Genomic DNA, 25,036 nt, shown 5'->3' on the forward strand with positions numbered 1-25,036 from the left:
CCTTGGACTTACAGCATCCTGCTTTTCCAACTAGTGTTGTAGCTTAGCTAATAATAATAACAACATCAACAACAATAAAAATAATAATAACAACAACAACAACAACGATAATAATAATAATAATAATAATAATAATAATAATAATAATAATAATAATAATAATAATTCCCAAATGTTAAGCAGAGACAGATCGTATTTCAAACAGAATACACATAAAAGGAAATAAAAGTGAGTTAAAGTAAACTCAGATGAAAAAAAAAGACCATAAAAGAAATAAAGAGGACGACGATCCTGCAATTTTTACAAATACAAATTCCCTCAACAATCCCATTTAACGAATGTTTCTAAATTAATGTCTTCACAATACAAATGGACTTCCAACTAAGCGAGCTATTCTTACATTCTACCTTTAATTAAAAATAGAGGCTTTCAGACTGAACACAGAGCAATGACTTATTTCGGGGAATATGGAATGGATATTGTTGTTATGCTTATGAAACAAGAAATTTTTTTGAAAGATTATGAAAAAAAAATAACGAAGGTTTTTTTTTTTTTTTTTTTTAAACGTCATGAACTCGATAAACAATCCAGGTTCCGGACCAAAGTTCGCATAGAAAAACTTCTTATGGAAATAATTTGTAGGATAAAAGTTCGTTTCATTAAAGTACGTTAAGATAAAGTACGTAGGGTATAGAGTTCGTCACGTCAAAAATTCCTTATGGAAAAAACGTAATGAAAAACAATATGTAATAAAAAACGTATTAAAAGCGTTCATACAAGCAAAAATTTTGTATGGGAAAAGTTCATAAGGGTGTATAATACGTAGAGTATCTATAATATTCTCATATTGTTCTCCCATGTCATAAAGACATTTTCTTTACTTTTATTAAGCAAGTTGCTTTTTTCAATATGTCCAAAATAGATTCATTTTAACTTCCTTAACAAATCCTGATGACTCTCTCAAAGGATAAGCAATCCTGAGGGTACTGTTGACTTTAAAATTTTCTCCACTACACAATGTCGGTAATTTTATTTACTCATATCAACGGTCGATAATATCATATTAAAGGCATTCTAGTTCCCATTTCTTTTCATTATTTCTTTTGAAATTTAAAACGAAAACTAATGAGAGGTAATAGAGAATTTAATAAATAAAAATTTATATTTCTTTGAAAAAACGTAATGAAATAGGTGATTTGAACCTAATATATATTTTTTTTTCAATATTGACTCCCAATAATATCTAAAGAATATTATTTGTTAAGTGGAATTTAGTAATTAAAAAAATAACTGTTAGCTATGATAAGTATGTTTTCAATACTGATTCATAATAAGCATCTATTTTATTTCTATGAATTTCTAAGAAACATTAAGTAACATTAAGCACCTCAAGATGTCAATTAAGACCATTGATGAAGTATCTTAAATTATACCAAACAAACACGGGACTCTGTGTAATTTTGCACAATTTTGTACACAATTTTCTAAAACGCTTGAGCGAATTGAATGTTGACCAGTAATCCGTTCTGCAGTTTTAGTAATAAAAGAAAATCGGAATTTCAAACTATCTGTCAAGATCAAGGAATGTTCAATGGGTGAGTCTTGTCATGTTTGGATCTAGTCTTTGACAGCGGGAAGAGAATAGCTCTATTAAGAATAGTACAATAGATAATGGGGTAAGCGTTCTCTCTCTCTCTCTCTCTCTCTCTCTCTCTCTCTCTCTCTCTCTCTCTCTCTCTCTCTCTCTCTCTCTCTCTCTCTCTCATATAATATATATATATATACATATATATATGTATATATATATATATATATATATATATATATATATATATATATATATATATATATATATATATATATATATATTTACACACACGCACATATATATATATATATATGTATATATATATATATATATACACGCACACACACACACACACACACACACATATATATATATATATATATATATATATATATATATATACTGTATATATATGATTTATTGTTAATTTGTTCTCATCATTTATCTATTTCCTTATTTCCTTTCCTCATTGGGCTATTTTTTCCCTATTGGAGCCCTTGGGCTTATAGCATCTTGCTTTTCCAACTGGAGTTGTAACTTGACTAATAATAATAATAATAATAATAATAATAATAATAATAATAGTATATAATCTGTATGCAAACTTTAACATACCAATTTATAGGCACATACTTTAGGTCGTATGAAATTTACCGTACGCATTTATACGTACTTACTTTTATCAAACGAACTTTATTCGAGCATTTATTTACGTAACAATTGCGTACAAACTTTATGGATACGAACTATCCATACGCACTTTGGTCCTACAACCGCACAATAGCACACAAAACCAAAAATAAACAAAATTCTTTGGAGTCATATCGAACCTTTTAAATCTAACCTTCCTCAAATACCCTTAAAAGGAAGTCTTTCTATTGCACAACACTTCGGAAACGTCTAAAGACTCGAAGCCCCGTAAATCCACTAAGAATCGATGCCAAAACGACAAGAAATCAGGTCTCAGGAGAGAAATCTCGACAATGGCGCGAATAGAGAGAAAACAGCTTTTCCTATCAATACGGCAACGAGCGGGAAGGCAAAGTCAGTCCGGGACGAATTCTTGCAATGCTTTTACGCAACGTGAATATTACATGTTGCGAATTCTCTCGCGGGAACATTAGGAATATCTCGCTTTTTTTATGAGCTGGCGTTAAATTGCAGGAACGCAAGATGGTAACGTTTTGTAAGCAGCAGGTTCGGTGGAAATGGCTTTGACAAGAATGTCCTTTACTTTGCTGGACTTCCTGCTTACTTAGAAGGCTTTTGGATATTTGCGTAAAATGGTTAGCTAGCTGTGATATTCATTCAGTCAAAAAGTTTACAATCAAATATTACTCATTGTCGAAGGTCATCAAGAGTGGAATTTATAGTATGTAAGCTTTTCTTTATCTCTTTTGTTTGAAATTTCTTATCTAATTAAATCCTACAAAATTTGGTACTCGTACTAAATTCGAAACTGAGAGAGAGAGAGAGAGAGAGAGAGAGAGAGAGAGAGAGAGAGAGAGAGAGAGAGAGAGAGAGAGAGAGAGAGAGAGAGTATTTTCCTGAAAATTTTACTTTAAAATTGTACATCATTGCTACGAACAGTTTAATATTCACTATGAATACTCGTATGTCCAGATAATTTTTGGCATGTTCTAATATTCTATTCCTAATTTTATTCAAATTTGATCTATCTTTTCAAGATTCCATCTCTTCATCGTTCTCTCCATTTGTATGAACATTACGTTCTAATTCTAGACCTCCATAACAAAAAAGACTGAAATACTAGTAGATGACCAAAAATACTTTCCAGCGAGTGCAAAAGAAAATCATTCATTAACTTGGTCTAGTTTTCGACGAAAATGGCCAGGCGAGTTCATTTGAGGGCGACCACTCATGATTAAAACGAATTCATCAATCCTAATATAACAAACTATCAAGGACCCTTTATTTCAATCTAACAAATGACACTCACCCAGCCAAAAAAGCGTAACATTCCTCACCCCACCCCTACCAACACAGTATAGGGTTGCCAGTTTGGCCTTTTTCGAGCAACGTTGCCAGATGGGTTAGTCTAAAAATCCCCAAAACTCATGATAAAAAATATCCCCAAAACAACCCAAAAATCCCCATATCCACAAATATATTTTCTTCTGACCATGTAGGCTTTGCTAACAAAGAAATTACTCCCTACACTTCATATACAGTTAGTGCAAGCAAACTAATCGCAACAATATAAAGGTTTACTCATCTTTGTTTCGTCTTAGAAATTTGTACAGAATATCCCCATCAGACACCCAAAATCCCCAAATCTAGGGATAAATCCCCATATCTGGTAAAACTGCTTACGAACGTGATCGCAGTATATTAAAGCCACTGGTTAGCATTCCAATATTTAGTACATTCTACATGCTGTAAAATATAGTTACGATGATTACTGTGGAAAGTAAATTAATACATGGACAGAGGGAAGATATTTAGGTAAGGCATCAGGCAATAGTGGCATGAGGGTCATTAATAAATATCCATGAAGGTCATAAATGAACATTCATGAAGGTCATGAATAAATATCTATGGAGGTCATAAATAAACATTCATGAAGGTCATGAATAAATATCTATGAAGGTCATAAATGAACATTCATGAAGATCATGAATAAATATCTATGAAGGTCATGAATAAATATCTATGAAAGTCAGGAATAAAAATCTATGAAGGTCATGCATGAAAATTAATAAAAGTCGTGAATGAAAATCAGTGAGACTCGTGAATGAAATTCATGAAGGTCATAAATGAAAATTCATGAAGTTAATGAATGAAAACCTATGATGGTCATTAATAAAAATCCATGAAGGTCATGAATGAAACTCAATGAAGATTATGAATAAAAATTTATGAAGGTCATAAATGGAAACCCATGATAGTCATTAATAAAAATCCATGAAGGTCATGAATGAAGCTAAATGAAGGTCATAATTAAAAATCTATGAAGGTCATGAATAAAACTCAATGAAGATTATGAATAAAAATTCATGAAGGTCATGAATGAAGCTAAATGAAGGTCATAAATAAAAAATCCATGAATTCATGAAACTCCATAAAGTTTATGAATATAAATCTATAGTGGTCATGAATGAAACTTAATGAAGGTCATGAATAAAAATCCCGGGTGGTTATGAATGAAACTCCATGAAGTTTATGAATAAAAATCCATGAAGGTCATGAATGAAGCTAAATGAAGGTCATGAATAAAAAATCCATGAGGGTCATGAATGAAGCTTCATGAAGTTTATGAATACAATTCCATGAAGGTCATGAATGAAGCTAAATGAAGGTCATGAATAAAAAATCTATGAAGGTCATGCATGAAGCTTCATGAAGTTTATGAATATAAATCTATAGTGGTCATAAATGAAACTTAATGACTGTCATGAATAAAAATCCATGAAGGCAAAGAGCAGATATCAAGAGGGTTATAATAAGAATAAAGTTAATCCCAATAAGATTCCAGATTAATGGAGATAAAAATTTAAAAAATAAGAGTTACATACAATACCGATTTTCTTTTGAAATTCTGATCACCTAAAAAAAAAATTATTAATATTTACCCAAATTTAGAAATATAATAAAAGTCTTCTGACGGTATTTTTCGTGTATATGTGTATCATATATATATATATGTGTATATATATATATATATATATATATATATATATATATATATATATATGTATATATATATATATATACATATATATATATATATATACATATATATATATATATACATATATATATACATATATATATATATACATATATATATATACATATATATATATATATATATATATATATATATATATATATATACAACGGGGGTAACGTAGATGGCTGCTTCAACATGAACGCTAAAGGTGTCCCACCTCAAGAAAGGATCACTCCTATGCTAATTGATTTACACTAGCTGGCTATTCAAGCGAAGATTAAGTTTAAAATATGTACAATAACCCACCAAGTTATCAGAACCGGACGTCCAAAATATCTAGGAGAATTGCTACATATTGTGCAGCCAACAAATCATGTTACAGATGGTTTCAAATTATTGGAACCAAGATATACTGTATGTTTACTGCTGGCTCTAGAGCCTTTAAATATAAGGCCCCGAGACTCTACAATAAGCTCCCACGAGACATCCGAAAGATTGAAGATATTAAGGCTTTCAAGAGGAAACTGAAGACTTTCGATAGTGTGGATTTGACAATAAACGAGCAATATGCGATGTGAAATGTTGAATGCTTTCGAACGAACATGATAAAATAACTGTTGAGGTTCTGTAGAGAGTAGGCCTACGGTTCCCCTGATGTATAGGGCCAGAAAAACAGCCAATAAAGTGAAAGTGAGGAGCACTACAAGTTTTATCAAAGTTTTTCTTGTGTGTTAACACTTAAGCTTCCTCGTTATAACTATGGGTTTGGACCGACGCGCGCATTAAGGTAATGAAGTGAATCCAGCGCGCATACAAAACCCTATCAAATTCAGCTGCTCCTTTTAAATAAAGAATAATATATGAACAAGAAGTGCTGGTCATATTTAGGGATCACTAGTGCAACCACGTCGTAAAATAGTTGAAATCTATTATGCGAGAGAACATTTTTATTTTCGGAATCAAATAGGAAATCAATAACGGACGAATCTAATGCAAATAAACTAAAAATATATATAAAAGGGTGATTCACCGCAGTGCTATAACGAGAGTCAATTTGGCGCTACTTACATTTTCTTTTAGAATTTATCTATGATCCCTCTCTTTATTCGAGGGAAATCAAACAAGAGCGGATCGACACGTCAAACAGAAAAAAAAAATATACTACAGCGCCATCAATCAGGCCATTCATCAATACAATAAACACACGGAGGTGTAATCTAATCACGTGACACTTCCGACTGGCCGAAAAAAAAGGGCCAGAGCGAAGCGTGACTCTCCCGAAACCACTTTACGGCCCCGTCACGTGGACTCAGAATGAGGGAGGATTAGCGTCCACGCGGCTTGGATTATCTGCCGCTGTTAAGATCAGCCACGCCTTTGAGGTATTCATCAGGAATATTCATCAGAGCACGTGGCTGGACTATGTAGTTAAATGACCGCTGAAAGGGAAAGTGACAGCGGGGTTTCATTGGACTGAAAGGTAACGAAAGGGTGGGGGTTAGTGGCCCAGGATACTTGACCAGTACCCTAAGGTGGTAGGTATCTTTTTTTTTTTTTTTTTTTTTATACTAAAACTGAGTTATAAAGATATTAGGATGAATTTCGGTATGTCACTTTTATTACGATGTTTGAATAATGAATATTTATGCAGGTGATTGATATGAATAAAAAAACAAAATTGTTGATGTTGTTGAGATGAACTATTTGAAAAGTATATGTAAAGTAGGAAGATTTGTAAGGGTAGGAAGTTTAGAGATAGGAAGAACTGATAAATATACTTAGCAACATATAGAACTATGGAGAATTGGGAAGATCTGTTCATGTGGGAAGATTGGACGACGATATATAATGGAGAAGAAAAATTAAAATAAGACACGCTACAGATTTAAAGGTTTAAAGGCCACTCATGAATGGCAGAGGCAAGGGACAGTGACATTGCCCTATCAAGCGCCCATATGATCAGCGCCCAAGGCCCCTCTCCACCAAAGCTAGTACCAAGAAGGGCAAGGCAATGGCTGCTGATGAATCAGCGGATAGACCTTTCGGCTACCCCAAAACTCCCATCCTTAGCTCACCAGGAAGGTTGTAGCGACCAAAGGAACTAATGAGTTTGAACGGGACTTGAACCCCAGTCTGGTGTTCACCAGTCAGGGACGTTACTGCATTTGCCACCACAACCCTATTAAAAAAAAACAGCTTATATGAGAGTTGTTTGCCCACGAGAAACAAACGTGATTCAGCAGTTAAAGTATGAAAAGAGAAGATTAGTTTTTATGAAAATATATTTCTATGATTTGCACAAACTGTATAGTGAGTCTTGTTTTTTTCATTATCTAGTAATATAAATACAGTATATATATATATATATATATATATATATATATATATATATATATATATATTATAAAACAATATATATATATATATATATATATATATATATATACGGTATATATGATAATTTATATTATATAATATATATAGAGTATAATGGCGCTTTTTTCTCTTGAAGCTTTCAGGTTCGCTATTTTAAAAGTGTGACAGCAAGGTTCCCCTGTAATAATCGTAGCAAACCAATGCATGTGCTTACAGTACGTAAAGCTAATGGTGCACTGGCATTTCAAATTTGCTGTATCTTTAAACTCATTGCTGAGGTGAAACAATGGAAATATTATAGAGGGAAGATTTAGTATATCAGTCATACGTGGAAAAATGAATGAAGAAATCGCCTGTCGTTATCGTGCTTATTTGCCTGCTAAAAATAAAACAAGGTTATGATTGGCTAGTAAAGCAAACGACGTTGATACGCTGAAAGAGGGTGGGGATATAGAAAAAATAAAAGCGGAAATATAACATGAATAAATTTGTATTACACTCACTGCTGTAAGTCAAAAAAAAAAAAAAAAAAAAAAAAAAAAAACTGCTTTTTGCTAATACCAAACTAGCAACTGGCTCTGTTCTGTTTTTCCCCATTTGTAAGAAAATTGTTTGATTATGATTACCTTTACATTTCACTATTTATTTCCTTTCTACATCAGTATCTCCGCTAAGAATGCATCTTTTTATCATAAAACTGCCCTTGCTTCGGCCCTCCAGAATCACAGGTGTCGTATCGAAAGGTCAGGACACTAAATAAATCAATCAATCACTCAATGGGCCAAGTGAATCTCTTTTTCTGTATAAGAAACAAATCTCGCCATAGCTCAAATAAGTGGATATCTATATATCTATGTATGTATGTATCTATCTATCTATCTACGTGTGTGTATATATATATATATATATATATATATATATATATATATATATATATATATATATATATATATATATATATATATATACAAGCCGCATCTATTCCACTGCAAGACAAAGGCCTCAGATATTTCCTTTCACTCACGTCTGTTTATGATCTTTCAATTCCAGTCTATCCCCGGAAATTTTCTTAGTCAAACCATCGTCTTCTCTTCCTATCCCCTACTTCTTTTCCAATCTCTAGGGACCCATTCTTTTATACTTAATGCCCATATCTTGTCTATTTCCATTTATTTTTTTTACATGTTCGTATATCCTTTCAATTAATTTTGCTCTCGTAACCATGTTGCTCTTTTTTCTCATCAATATTCTTTCCTTAAGTGTAACTCAAGTCTTCATCCATGGGGGTTTAACGTATGTGGGAGTTAGTGTCAATTTGAAGTTTTTAGTACAATCAAATAATCTAGATATCCATTGAATGCGATTATATAATTTAATATAACTTCATTAACAAGGCTGGTCTGGCATTGCTGAAATGGCCCCCTTCGCCTAATCAGTTATTTTTGAGGCCGCATAGCTCTCACCAGAACCATAAACTGTGCAGCAAGTTTCTTTGATTGGCTGTTTGTATGGGATATAACGCCACCTAAAAGCTCAAATTATAGCTGCCTTGTCTTTGGATAAAAACCGTTGCCTTTATCAACAATGGCTGCAATCAAAAGAATATCGACCACAAACCAATCAATTTAGCATTACAGGCAATGAGACTATGCATTCTGAGTCATCTATCTTATATACAATAAAACCTTAATGTTATGTTTCGATATTGTCAGATCAGAAGGACTTTAGATGTTGACAATTCAATTTAGCTTTTGATATAATGTTGCGGTCAGGTTTTAATACTAACAGATTTTGCTGGCTACAGATGACATTCTTGATTAGCTTGAAATGTTGACAAATTTGGTTAGATTCAGAAGTTAACATATTACATTAGCTTGAAATGCTGACAAACTTTTGGCGGCTAATTGGATACGTCTCTGCCAGGTAATATGCTAGACTTTAGTTTGAAATGTTGACAAATTCGGTTAGCTTCAGAAGTTGACATATTACATTAATTTGAGATTCTGACAAACTTTTGGTGGCCTACTGGAAACGTCCCTACCAGGTGATCTGCTGGACTGTGGTTCTAGTCCCGCTCAAGCCCGATAGTTTCTTGTAGTGTCTGCAACCTCACCATCCTTGTGAGCTAAGAATGAGGGGTTAGGAGGAGCTTATAGGACTACCTGCTGAGTCATCAGCAGCCAATGCCTGGCCCTCCACGGTCTTAGCTTGGATGGAGAAGGGCTTAGTCACTGATCATATGTATATATGGTCAAGTCTCTAGGGTATTGTCTTTCTAGCTAGTGCATTGGCACTGCCACCTTGCCTCTGCCATTCATGAGTAACCTTTAAACTGTTCCCTTTATGTGTTAATAGAAGCGGGATAGCTTCAGATTTGACATTCCCCTGTAATGAGATCTCTTGAGGAATTTAGGCGGTTGTATATACGGAGGCCAGATCATGCACATAAACTCTACCATGGGTGTTTATATAGTAGCCTTCTATTGCAAAGCCAGGCAAACAAAAATAATGTTACACTTGCAACAAACCTTAGGCTGTTTGGTTCAAGCGTCAATGGGTCGAAGAGGATCTAAGCTTCTAAGGCAAGAGGTTAAGTGATTGATATGCTAACAATTTCATTTCGTATCACATCTTCGATTGTCCACATAAATACACAATGACAAAACTGTTATGCTGATAAAATTTGATAATAACTGGCATGTGGAAATGTTACATGTATGTGTGTATATATATATATATATATATATATATATATATATATATATATATATATATATATATATATATATATATATATATATATATAAAATACGTATTTATGATTATAAATATATATATATATATATATATATATATATATATATAAAATACGTATTTTATGATTATAAATATATATATATAATACATATATATATATATATATATATATATATATATATATATATATATATATATATATATAAGACACACATCTTCCCTATACAATAAACAGCAAGTTTTTCCTATCCCTCGGGTAGGAGGAGATAGAGTAGTCATAACCTGGTGGGAAGGAGATGCGTGGACATGTGTGTGCATATCTATCTAAATATTTAGCTTTTATTTTAGACGGGTCGTGTACACCCTCTCTCTCTCTCTCTCTCTCTCTCTCTCTCTCCTTCTGACTGATATCGGCTCTTCCCGATCGCGTGCAACGGCCATCCACAGTTATGACCCTTTTTCCCGATACAGAGCCTTCCATCATTTAATGAAGGTTTCTCTATGATCCGCGTTACTGTCAATTACCTTCCATTAGCACTGACAACACACGCAATCATTTCCGGTTTTTTTTTTTTTTTTTTTTTTTTTTTTTGCGTCGTTTCCGAAAGGTTCAGCACTTGGAATCGTCTGAGGTTTAAGGTTTAAAGGCTGCTCATGAATAGCAGAGGCAAGGTACAGTAATATTGCCCTGTCAAGCGGGACAATGACCTAGAGACTGGCCATATATACATGATCAGCGCCCAAGCGCCTCTCGACCCAAGCTACGACGAAAGAGGGCCAGGCAGTGGCTGCTGATGACTCAGTAGATAGACCTATAGGCTCCCCCAAACTTCCCCCCCCCCATCCTTAGCTCAAAAGGATGGTGAGGTTGCAGCGATCAAAGGAACTGACGAGTTTGAGCGAGACTCGTGGTATATTGCCAATGAGATGAAGTTGGTTTAAGAATTCTTTAGGTTTTCAAGCTTGTATTGGAAAGGTACTATTGGAAATTTTCGTGTTAAATTAATATAAGATCAAGGGAAGAATAATGGAAATAGATTTTTAAGTATTAATAGTAAATAAGGATAAATTTCTAAATAATAATAATAATAATAATAATAATAATAATAATAATAATAATGTAATAATAATAATAACCATAATAATAATAATAGTAGTAATAGTAATCGTAGGAGTAGTAGTAATCGTAGTAGTCAGAATAATAATAATAATAATAATAATAATAATAATAATAATAACAAGTAAATAAATAAATAATAATAATAATAAATAAATAAATAAATAGATAATAATATAGAAGTATCATAATAAACTAATTAAACTAAGCAGAACTTGAAATGAGTAAAAACACTTAACGATAACGAAAATTCACCGAAGTGTATACAAAATAAATCGCATTTTCCACCAGTAAATAAACGACCCACTAAAAACCAAGTTAGCGTGACCTTAGATACGTAATCCCTCTTTGGGCCCGAAGTACCAAAAGACCCCTTTTTTTCCACTCGCGAAATAATGTTTCTCACGTAAAAAATGCAGAAGATCAAATCATTGCGTCCCAGACTAATTTTCCTTTTCCACAGTAATGACGTTCATTAAATTTTCAAACTATTTGCGTTCCTTACATTAAAACCTCGAGAGAAAGTGATATAAGAATAGATGAATGTCCATTTTGTTCTTTGCTTTTTGTTTGTGCAAATTCCATATTACCTGTGTTTCATTTTTTTCTGAAAGAGCGTGCATGCTGCATGCACTTCAGACTTTGTTATTAGTGAAGTTAAAAGTGATATAAGAATAGAAGGATATCCATTTTGTTCTTTGTTTTTTGTTTGTGCAAACTATATATTACCTATGTTTCAGTTTTTCTGAAAGAGCGTGCATGCTGCATGCAGTTCAGACTTTGTTATTAGTGAAGTTAAAAACAGTTTTAGTTGCCAGTCCGATGGCTAATGTCGGACTGCATTTATCGTATTAGGCGATACTGAACGATTGGGTTGGATTTAATCCCTCTCTACATGAGAGAGAGAGAGAGAGAGAGAGAGAGAGAGAGAGAGAGAGAGAGAGAGGGGGGGGGTGTTTAGCAACCAAAATGAGAAAATAAGTATAGGAGTGATTAATTATAAGAAGCAGGAAGAAGAAGAAGAAGAAGAGAAGGAGAGAGAGAGAGAGAGAGAGAGAGAGGAGAGAGAGAGAGAGAGAGAGAGAGAGAGAGAGAGAGAGTGTGTTTAGCAACCAAAATGAGAAAACAAGTATAGGAGTGATTAATTATAAAAGGCAGGAAGAAGAAGAAGAAGAAGAAGAAGAAGAGAGAGAGAGAGAGAGAGAGAGAGAGAGAGAGAGAGAGAGAGAGAGAGAGAGAGAGAGAGAGAGAGAGAGAGAGTGTTTAGCAACCAAAATGAGAAAACAAGTATAGGAGTGATTAATTATAAAAGGCAGGAAGAAGAAGAAGAAGAAGAAGAAGAAGAAGAGAGAGAGAGAGAGAGAGAGAGAGAGAGAGAGAGAGAGAGAGAGAGAGAGAGAGAGAGAGTGTTTAGCAACCAAAATGAGAAAAACAAGTATAGGAGTGATTAATTATAAAAGGTAGGAAGAAGAAGAAGAAGAAGAAGAGAGAGAGAGCGAGAGAGAGAGAGAGAGAGAGAGAGAGAGAGAGAGAGAGAGAGAGAGAGAGAGAGAGAGAGAGAGTGTTTAGCAACAAAAATGAGAAAACAAGTATAGGAGTGATTAATTATAAAAAGCAGGAAGAAGAAGAAGAAGAGAGAGAGAGAGAGAGAGAGAGAGAGAGAGAGAGAGAGAGAGAGAGAGAGAGAGAGAGAGAGAGAGACATTACTACAACTAAATCTGTTCGATAAAGTGTCATCACACTACCTATGGTCAGAGAAAAAATAATGCTAATGAAAAAAAAAAATATATTTCCCCCCCCTCTCTCTCTCTCTCTCTCTCTCTCTCTACTTTTCCTTCTTCTTGCCTTTTATAATTAATCACTCCTATACTTTCTTTCTCTTTTTTAGTTGTTAAACACCTCTCTCTCTCTCTCTCTCTCTCTCTCTCTCTCTCTCTCTCTCTCTCTCTCTCTCTCTCTCTCTCTCTCTCTCTCTCTCTCTCTCTCTCTCTCTCTCTCTCTCTCTCTCGTTTTGTAAACACGAATCTCAAAAAATTCAAGCACAGCGAATAGTAATAATAATAATAATAATAATAATAATAATAATAATAATAATAATAATTATTATTATTATTATTATTATTATTATTATTACTATTACTATTATTCATTGCGCTGCAATGACATGAAATAAACTCAGTAAAGTATTACAAAAATTACGTAAACAATTTAACACCTGGATGCGATCAATTATGATCGGAGTAACGATCATTGCCGTAATGACAAAATTTCCTAAACCGATTATTATCGAATGATGAACAGCGGATGACGGTGTGATTCAGCGAATCCATGAGAGAGAGAGAGAGAGAGAGAGAGAGAGAGAGAGAGAGAGAGAGAGAGAGAGAGAGAGAGAGAGAGAGAGAATTTAGCAACCAAAAATGAAAAAAGAAAGTAAAGGAGTGATTAATTATAACAGGCAAGGAGAGAGAGAGAGAGAGAGAGAGAGAGGAGAGAGAGAGAGAGAGAGAGAGAGAGAGAGAGAGAGAGAGAGAAAAGGTGTTTAGCAAGCAAAAATGAGAGAAATATAGTATAGGAGTGATTACTTATAAACGGTAATAAGAAGAAGAAGAAGAAGAAGAAAAGAGAGAGAGAGAGAGAGAGAGAGAGAGAGAGAGAGAGAGAGAGAGAGAGAGAGGAGAGAGAGAGAGAGAGAGAGAATGTGCATATTTGATATCAAAGGGAAAATTATAAAGGCGTACGTATGAACGTCTGGCAGAGAGAGAGAGAGAGAGAGAGAGAGAGAGAGAGAGAGAGAGAGAGAGAGAGAGAGAGAGAGTCCCATAAGCCGTAGAATGACAACTCATCTAAGATTCCCACATTAAAAAGTAAAGAAGATCCCTAATTCCGCGAAGTGTATATTACTCCAACGAAAATTAGAACCGCGACCACTATTAAAAACCCTTTGCTTTTAGCACTACTCGAGTAATCACGACCAAGGGATCAAATATTAAGGGTGATCGGGGCTAAAACGGTTACTGTCTCGTAATTCGACTGTGAGTTTCAATCAAATATTTACCTGTGAACTCGTTAGCCGCTTCGCTGCTCCGGCCAATCACTCCGTTTCACGCGATAGTGGACAGGTGAGGACTCTGAAATGAGAGATGATACCCAGGTTACAAAAGTTGCAGGACATAAATATACACATATCATACCTGTTTCTTTTCTAGCGACATGAAGTATAGATGTGATATCAGATAATATTGATGATTATTTGATTATTGCAATCGTAATTATTATTATTATTATTATTATTATTAACTGCTAAGCTACAACCCTAGCTGGGAAAGCACAATGCTATAAGCCCAGGGGCTCCAACAGGGAAAATAGCTCAGTGAGGAAAGGAAAAAAAAAGGAAAATTAAATTTTTAAGAAGAGTAACAACATTAAAATAAATGATCCCGAGAAGATGACTTAGACAAACAAATAGGATTTAAAATAAGAGAAAACATTAAGATTGTGTTAATTGAATATTGGTTATATGGCTCAGTTCTGGGGACGGTTTCCTCCTGACGGAAAACTTAAAATGGGCCGGACAGCAAAACGGAGAAAATGAAGAATAAATGGAAGAACTTAGACAAGATGGATGGGTAATGGAAAAAAAAAGTAACAGATGAGCATCAATACTCTTAATATTACGTTTGAAGTAATTTTCATCATATTTTTTTCTGTATCGTCCTGGAATGAATTATTGGTAGGACAAAATGGATGTGATATAAACATTAAAGTAGCTGATTACCAATACTTGTAACTTGAAATAATGTTGTGTAGGGACGAAGGCGCTCAACTTAACCTGCTGATTAAAACTATCTGAAAGTGTTGAGTTTTTCGACTAATTGTAGCATATGTCCTCAATCATTAATTTTCCATTTTTAACAAATTAAATAGAACTACTGTCTTCTTATTGATAAGCATTTTAAATTTTGTGGTAAATGACAAAAAAAAAAAAAAAAAAAAAAAGCTTAATGATTCGAAACTTTGCCATAGCCTTTTCATTTAGAGAAGCAAGTATCAGTCGATTACTAGCGAAAAAAATTGTCAAAACGGGCTCTTGCTCTATAGCAACCCTGGTAAAAGTTTCGTCTTTTCTGATGGTTCAATTTATATCTTTATTATATAAGCCCCAAAAAGGGTTCCATTAACCCAAACTCATCCAGCAGCCTCGGGAGCAGATTACCCATCAAGAGAAGTCTTGCCAAATTTTCTTTATATATAGAGACGGCTGGCGAATTCTAACAAAGGGTTGCGTCAATAGGCGTAGGAGATGATGATGATGATGATATATTTTAGCAATCTTCCATTAAAACGGTTGGGTGACTGCACCCCCTCTACTTTCAGGTTCTGGAGTCCTATTTATGCTTCTGTGCTTTTGATTCTAATATGCCGTTTCCTCATTTCCCTTACTATTTAAGGACATTATATTAGCAGCCCATGTGGCCTTACTATTAAGAAACAGGAAACCTTGTATTCTCATATTATGAGAGATGACCAATATGAAATTAAAATAGAAAAGTTACTTATAGTTTTGTTTGTATTTAGTTGCATTATTTGGGACATAAGACCAGGTGTTAGAGTCTTGGAGGTCATTCATCCCCTAGGATAAAGATATGGAGATATAGAAGAAGACTAAAAAGTGTGTGCAGCTGCGGGCCAAAGGGACACTGCAAAGACCCTTAGGTAATGCCTGCAGTGCACCGCGCGTGGTGCACCGACAGTATTACACCCTTAAATAGTAAATTTGGTCATTCAGTTACTGGGTTAAGGGTTAAAAGGACATAAACATATAAAAACATATCAGGCGATAAAGGAATGCTGAGTAATAAAATAGGTCAAACTGGGAGAGAGAGAGAGAGAGAGAGAGAGAGAGAGAGAGAGAGAGAGAGAGAGAGAGAGAGAGAGAGAGAGAGAGAGATTTCCTTTAGGTGTAGTCGCATACATTAAATTTATCTGTCTGAAGTTAAATTATGATTAATGCAAATTCAAGTAACAAAGTTCCAGAAGAGTTATTCAAATATCTATATGAAAAGGATTGAAGCTGTCACAGCATCACGCATGGAATATCAACTTTTGCAGCTGCTGAGACAAAACCCTTTATAAATGTCAAGATGAACAAAAGTAAAATTATCCAAATCCCTAGAAATACATCTCTAACATGAAATAAAAAAAGTTTCAAGAAGGTTATTAAAATAATCTAGGGGATTTTTGTTAAAATCAAAAGCTGGAGATGTCATTGAAGCATATAAAATGCATGGTTTTTAACTCCCTTTCTTTTCCCATAAGCTAACACTGCCCATCTTCCTATGTACTGTATATGTACAAGTGATTCTTATTTCCCATTTTTCTTAGCTCAATGGTTCCCATACTTTTTGAGGCAGGCTTCTCGGCTTCCAAAAAAAGAGTCCTTGTTCCATTTTAAACTACTTAACACACCTATGCATTTGTTAATCATTCCAACGTCAATTTTAATCTCAATAAACTGTATATGAATTTCTTTGCCTTGGTGTTTATGACATGTTTTGTTATTAAGATTTTGATAACAAAATTAAAAAGTTAGTTAATTATTACTTAAATGTTCTTAATGCCACCCTGCCGCACCAATTGCAGTTTACATCATTAACACTTTCACTGTCAGTGGTGAATTCAACAAAACTTCTGATGTTGCAAAATCTTCCAAGACCACACAAATACTGCCGTTTTTATATTTATCGAATAGGTATCATTAAGACCTTTCTGAAAAATACAAATTTGCTACGGTTTGGGTGATTTTCAAAGATGATTCCAGTTTCAAATGTTGACCAAGTTACCAATGGCAGTGAAAGGGTTAATATAAACCCTTGGAAACTACTACCTTAGCCTTACAGTAGGAATAATATATTATTTCAAACGTTCAAATATTTTCAAATTAATCAAAATATCCTAATTACTACCTTCCTCCCAACAAACATGAAATAATTTAATCATTGACGTCATTTCGTTTTAGCCGTCCAAGAGGAACGCGGACCAAGGAAACCCAAAATTCGAGAACAGTCAGCGAACGAGAAACCAGCCTCTTCAGCATCCAAGATGGAAACCCCTCACAGAACGGGGTTGGTGCCAATACCCAAACCCCCACCACCTCTCCAGAGAGGACCCCCTCCCCTGCAACCCCTCTACAAGCACCCTGCAGATATCAACGATGCCATTCCGAACAGCTTGCTTTGCGATCTCGAACAGAGTAGGGCGAGACACTCCAGACTGGCGGACGCACATTGGCCGTAAGTATAAATATAATTATTTCCTTTAAATCGTGTAAAGTGTTATTGTACTCATTTGTGATTGTTTTGGTTGCATTTTCATTATTCATTACGGAGAACGCATTTATATGGAAGAGACGGAAGGGCCTTACGTAAGAGAAAAAAAAAAGATGAAAGTTATAGTGCTGAATTGTTGATAGATATATAAATATTACTCCAAAGAGCAGTCAGCAATTACCGTAATCTTTTCGAATTATCAACAAGTGTATAAATACTGTATTGAAAAAAGTATTATGTTTATATATATATATATATATATATATATATATATATATATACATATACATACATATAAGTACAGTATATATACGTACGTACACATATACACAGTATATAGTGTATATATATATATATATATATATATATATATATATATATATATATATATATATATATATATACATACATATATATATGCATATATATATGCATATATATATATATATATATATATATATATATATATATATATATATATATATATATACGCACACACACACACACACACGTTAGAATCGTCCCCTAGATCTCTTCCAGGTGTTTTTTAATCCCACATTTGCTCATTAGACTCTCAAAAGGAAAACGTTTTGTAAATTAATCAAATTTAAGGCATATGTCCCATAAACGTCGACAGAATGAATGACAAAAGGGGAAAAAATAAATATAACGAAACCACGAAAATCCACTCTTCCATTTATTACAGGTTAACATCCTTCTTAGGAGGCAACCCATTCTTCCCATCAAAAGCACCCTTCCTACCGGCACCCGCGCCCACTTTACCAGCTGCCACGCCCGTCTTGCCCAACATCTTGACGCCCATCGTGCCGCCCCTCCTTCACCTAGACCATACGACGCCGTCAGTCATGGACCTTCAGCAATCGGCCTTCAGCACCGTTCGACCCAACCTTCAACTATGCACAAACACGTGTAAGTATCAAACAGGTGAGTTTGATAATTGGACACTGGCTTTACCGGGGACAAGTGACAGTGGGAATGCCCTAGCTAGCAGAACAATGCACTAGAGACTGACCATATATACATATGATCAGCGATCAAGCACCCTATCCACCTAAGCTAGGAACAGGGAGGGCTAGACAATGGATGCTGAAGACTCTGCGTAGACTTGTGCTATAAGCTCCCCCAAACACGTCATCCCTAGCTCACAAGGATGGTGAGGTTTCAGACACTACAAAAAACAATCGAGCTTGAGCGGGACTCGAACCCCAGTCTGGCATATAACCAAGCAGGGACGTGTCTTTTAATGGCGATGAAAGAATAGTAATTATGCAGAATTTGATTGGTGAATGAAGGCATAAACGCAACCTGTTAACAGTCGTGTTCTCCATGATAGGTGTGCCCAGCTCAGGGGAGGGGGAGGGGGAGGGGGGGATAATGATCATATATTGGATTGAGTTTCGTAGACTGGGGCTTTGTGGGCCAGCCCTGGGGCCAGGAGAGCCATTCCACAATTCACCTGTGACCAAGTTGTGGAATAATCTTCCTAATCGGGTAGTTCAATCGGTAGAACTTCAAATGTTCAAACTTGCAGCAAATGTTTTTTTTTTATTTTGAACAGGCTGATATAAGTCTCTTTTTAAAGTTTATACAGTATATGAAAGATCTGTCTTAATGTTGTTACTGATCTTAAAATATATAATTCTAATTTTTCATTACTTCTCACATACTGTAGCTTATTCATTCCCTTATTTCCTTTCCTCACTGGGTTAGTTTCCCTGTTGGAGTCCTTGGGCTTATAGCATTCTGCTTTACCAACTAGGCTTGTAATTTAGCCAGTAATAATAATAATAATAATAATTGTAGGTAGTAGGTTGGCCAGGGCACCAGCCACCCGTTGAGATACTACCGCTAGAGAGTTATGGGGTCTTTTGACTGGCCAGACAGTACTACATTGGATCCTCCTCTCTGGTTACGGTTCATTTTCCCTTTGCCTACATACACACTGAATAGTCTGGCATATTCTTTACATATTCTCCTCTATCCTCATACACCTGACAACACAGATTACCAAACAATTCTTCATCACCCAAGGGGTTACTGCACTATACTTGTTCAGTGCCACTTTCCTCTTGGTAAGGGTAGAAGAGACTCTTTAGCTATGGTAAGCAGCTCTTCTAGGAGAAGGACACTCCAAAATCAAACCACTGTTCTCTAGTCTTGGGTAGTGCCATAGCCTCTGTACCATGGCCTTTCACTGTCTTGGGTTAGAGTTCTCTTGCTTGAGGGTACACTCGAGCACACTCTCCTATCTTATTTCTCTTCCTCTTGTTTTGTTAAAGTTTTTATAGTTTATATAGGAGATATTTATTGTTGTTACTCTTCTTAGAATATTTTATTTTCCTTTTTTCCTTTCCGCACTGAGCTATTTTCCCTGTTGGAGCCCCTGGGCTTATAGCATACTGCTTTTCCAACTAGGGTTGTAGCTTAGTAAGTAATAATAATAATAATAATAATAATAATAATAATAATAATAATAATAATAAGCAGGTGCAATTGTGACGACAAAATGTTTAAAGAGGTTGGACAGCGAAATGAAGTAACGGTGGAAACAAGTGTAAAACTGAAGTCGTAACGATGACCAAATAATCAAGGAAAATTACTTGTATATCATTACTTTATATAATTGTAGCTTTATTGTAGAGTTACTTTATGTAATCGTAACTATTTACAATAGCTATGTTAAAGGATAAATGTATGAGTAAGGTGTTGAATGATTTTTCCAAATAGCTGGACGCCTGAATAAAAAGTCAACATGTAAATCAAATTTTCAAATACTGACAGTAACTGCACAGCCTGTACAACGTTTACTACGCTTCCAGAAGGCTTAAGTCACTGCTAGTTCTTTCTTTTAACAGCCTCTACAGTGTTTACAATACTTATAGAAGGCTAAAATCTAGTTTTCATCCTCTTCAAAATAGTGTAAACTAAATGAGAACACTAATTTAAATTTTAATATCATTTGAAAAATTCACATTTATATAAAAAAAAATTGAATAGGCCTATATTTATAATTTTATAATCCTATATAAAATATCAAATGTCAGCTTGTCTGGTTATGTTGTCCTTAAAGTTTGATGATATTTGACGCTTTTAATTATCAAGATTCAATATTTTATTACTTTCCTTTTCTTTTGATGAAGAAAGACCTAATTTCACAATCTTAACGCTAAAATCATATTCCATTGGCAGACCGTACTCCCAGTGCAAAAACTAGTATGCTTCAGGCCCTATAAAAAAAAAAAAAAAAAAAAAAAAAAAAAAAAAAAAAAAAAAAAAAAAAAAAAAACAGCTGTTTTAATATAGTCAACCACGAGTCGCATGCTTGGTTAAACGCTTCGGTGAAGTGTTTCGTGATGTCGGAAGTCAATTGGCTGTTCCATGAGGTCCCTTAACAAATGATGATAAATTGTAATTCGTTTCCCGTGACAAATCGTGGGGGAGCTACAACGCAAATTGTGTCCATTGAGTTATGCATTAAATTCGGGATGCGTATATATACGAACATACACAATATACACACACACACATATATATACATATATATATATATATATATATATATATATATATATATATATATATATATATATATATATATATATATATAAGCAGGGGAAGGATGAGACGACAATGAATTGACGAATTAAGAAATTTTGCGGGTGTGGACTGGCATTGATGACCATAAACAGATGCAAGTGGAAAGGTATATCTTAGGCCTTTATTATGCAAGGGATTAGTATCGGCTAATGATATATATATATATATATATATATATATATATATATATATATATATATATATATATATATATATATATACATATATATATACATATATATATATATATATATATATATATATATATATATATATATGCATATATATATATATATAATATATATATACAGTACATAAATTCCAAAGAAAGTTCGTTAAATTTCTGGTATTAATCAGTCAAACTTGTCTTTTGCACATTTAGATATACATTAATACTTCCCAGTGTGTTACTACTACTATCATCATCATCATCATCATCATCATTACTATTATTATTATCATTATCATTATTATTATCAGCAGCAGCAGCTAAGCTACAACCCTAGTTAGAAAAGCAGGATGCTATATGCCCAAGGGCCCCAACAGGGAAAAATAGCACAGTGAGGAAAGGAAACAAGGAAATAAATAAACTACATGAGAAGTAATGAAAAATCAAAATAACATATTATAAAAAAATAACATCATTAAATTAGATCTTCCATATATAAACTATAAAAACTTCAAAAAAAAAAAAAACAGAGGAAGAGAAATAAGATAAAATGGTGTGTACGAGTGTACCCTCAAGCACGAGAATTCTACCCCAAGGCAGTGAAAGACCATGGTACACAAAGGCTATGGCACTACCCAAGACTAGAGAACAATGGTTTGATATTGGAGTGTACCTCTCCTAGAAGAGCTGCTTACCATAGCTAAACAGTTTTTCATATCCTTACCAAGAGGAAAATATCCACAGAACAACTAAAGTGGAGTAGTTAACCCCTTGAGTGAAGAATTGTTTGGCAATCTAAGTGTTGTCGGGTGTATGAGGACAGAGGAGAATGTGGAGAGAATAGCCAGGCTATTTGATGTATGTGTTTCCAAAAGAAAAATGAGCCGTAGAGCTGGTTCCAATATAGTACTGTCTGGCCAGTCAAAGGACCCAAGTTCTAGTGGTAATATCTCAGCGGTTGGCTGGTACCCTGGGCCCCAGACCAACCTACTACCTCTAGGAGGAATCGGGACTAAATGCCTGGAATCTTTGTTACAAGCTTTATATCTAGAAGACGATTCATTTCTAAGACTGAAATTAGACTAACCAGTTCGAAAAAAAAGAACACAAAAATAATGACTAGGTAACATTCTGTTATCAGCTCAGTTTAGTAAAGAAACAAAGCTCGCAACTCACTATTTCCGATTCACGACCTGTGATTCCTGGTTGTGAACTGATCATTCAACACTACAAGCTTGAAGCCACGCATTTTAAAAACTGACAAATATGTGCAAAGCAGCGTCTCCTTGTTTACGTTCGTAGAGCCTCTCAGTACAACAAAAAACAATATAAATCTTTAATTCCACTTTTCCAAGTTCCTTGGCGCCCTCTCCACAACAATGTAATTGTGGGCAAAGCACTGCAATCCGCAGAAAGTTCATTGTCATTAGTTATACACACAGTCACAGACATCACAATGTTATTGTATTCTTGTATTGTCAAATTCCATATCCTGCATATACAGGCAACTAGTCGTTACGCCAAGACATGACCTTTACAACTGCACTTTAATTTGTTATCTTGAGTTCTGCGAGTCAAGTTTTAATAATTTTCTTTTTCACTGCATCTGATTTAGACTTATAACCCTTAATCATTTCTTTTTTAGGTAGACTTAAAGAAGAAATGGGCGTACAGATATTAGGATGGGCGGTGAAACTAACGAAATCGTCCCCTCTTCTTAGCCCAATGCCCATCAACGATCTGCTTCTGCTATTGACCAGGGCATGGCCTCAGTTACTCCTCCTCCACGCCTCCTACTGGCCTCAGGATGTCATCCTACTTTTCCAGCAGGATTCTCTGAAGCTTGACATCGACATAACGGTAGGTACTTTTTGTTCCTTTATGTGCCATGAGACATGAAATATTTACTTTATTCTAGTTATATAATAAGTAAGAATTTAACAACCAGGTGTCGAAACTACTTTAAAATCCCTGTAGGTGAAGCTCCTTACGTTATTTCAGAAAAGTGTCCTGGAGAGTGACGATAATAGACAGGTGGCATCTGCGTTGAGAATGTGCAGGCAATATTCGTTAGATTCTACCGAACTTCTCCTTTTGTCAGCTGTTATTTTATTGCGATTGCGTAAGTATCGTCGTTCCGTGTAGACATTTGCTTTTGTAAATGAATTATTGTGAATCTGTGGAAACAGAAATTCACATAAAAAGAACAAAAAAGAAAAAGTAGCTTATATTTAAATCATGTGATAAACGATGAGATAATCAACAATCACTTCCTACGTGTGTCAAAAAATTTAGAATGTTATGGTTTTTGGGATAGGCTGAACTTATATTTTAGATAATTATCCGTTATCCATTACCAGCAAGCATATATTTCAACTGTTATTATCTCCATAATAAGACAATACACAGAATACTGATACTGAATTTCATACTTAGAATACTAATTCAACCAAACTCATACATAGAAATAATTATAGAATCACAGTCATGAATAAAAGTGACCTGTATTCTTCCAGAACCCGGACTTTCAACTGAAGGAACATTACTCATCTCAGCCCTACACGAAAGAGCCCAGGCCATACTTCAGAGACACGTCGAGACGACCTTTCCCTGTGACCCATTGAGACCTTCTAACCTGCTTTTACTTGTTGCCTCTCTACACCGCATCCCACAGCATGTTGTAACGAGGGCCCTCATACCACCGCTGTGCTCCCCAAACACAGCTCCTCTTCTCATTGCAACGTTACTCAGTTCATCGTGAAGTTGAATTGCGATGTTCATTTGTTTGATATCAATTAAGTGTTAAATGGTGATTTGAATATCAAGTCTATTTGTCGTAAAATTTTGCACCAAGCTGTAAAAATGTCCTGTTTTCTTTTCTTTAATTTCATTTCAACCATGGACAGAGAAATATAATGTTGCCTTATACGTTGATGGCACTATTGTTGATTGAAATAAATTAGATATATCGAAGGATTAGGGCTACGAATAGATATATATCCCGTGTATTGCATGGTTCAATATTGAATCATTGTCAGTGTTGTAAATCATATTTGTCTCAAAATAATATTATTTCTTTACATGCAGTCCAATTAAAATGTCACATAACAACTATTTGATTGCATGTTTATGTTATTTAACTGTTTATTTTATTAATTGATATGTATACAGTATGTGTTTTTCTCTGAACCTTTAATAATGAAATATCAGTAGGCCCACACACGCATTCTTCTGGGGCATTATTACCTACGCCAACTAAGTTGGAAGGAGGTTATGTAAGTGCGTGTTTGTTTGTGTGTGTGTTTGTTTGTAAACAGCTTCCTGACCTCAATTTTAATCGCAGAGTAATGAAACTTGCAGGGATTAACTGTTATGTATAAAGCTGAAAATT

General features: G+C 34.5%; 1 protein-coding gene across 1 annotated transcript in view; it reads left to right on the plus strand.

Annotated features, from left to right (window-relative positions):
- Positions 1–24,661, plus strand: part of LOC137634644 (nuclear receptor subfamily 2 group E member 1-like) — a 53,983-nt gene extending 29,322 nt beyond the window's left edge. The window contains exons 4-8 of the mRNA XM_068367118.1: positions 17,549–17,822; positions 18,565–18,803; positions 23,291–23,505; positions 23,629–23,767; positions 24,162–24,661. Coding sequence (XP_068223219.1) covers positions 17,549–17,822; positions 18,565–18,803; positions 23,291–23,505; positions 23,629–23,767; positions 24,162–24,406 — 1,112 coding nt within the window. The 3' untranslated portion in view covers positions 24,407–24,661. The remainder of the gene's footprint in view (positions 1–17,548; positions 17,823–18,564; positions 18,804–23,290; positions 23,506–23,628; positions 23,768–24,161) is intronic.
- The last annotated feature ends 375 nt before the right edge of the window (positions 24,662–25,036 follow it).

Source organism: Palaemon carinicauda, chromosome 3, assembly GCF_036898095.1.
Source record: "Palaemon carinicauda isolate YSFRI2023 chromosome 3, ASM3689809v2, whole genome shotgun sequence".
NCBI classification, from domain to species: domain Eukaryota; kingdom Metazoa; phylum Arthropoda; class Malacostraca; order Decapoda; family Palaemonidae; genus Palaemon; species Palaemon carinicauda.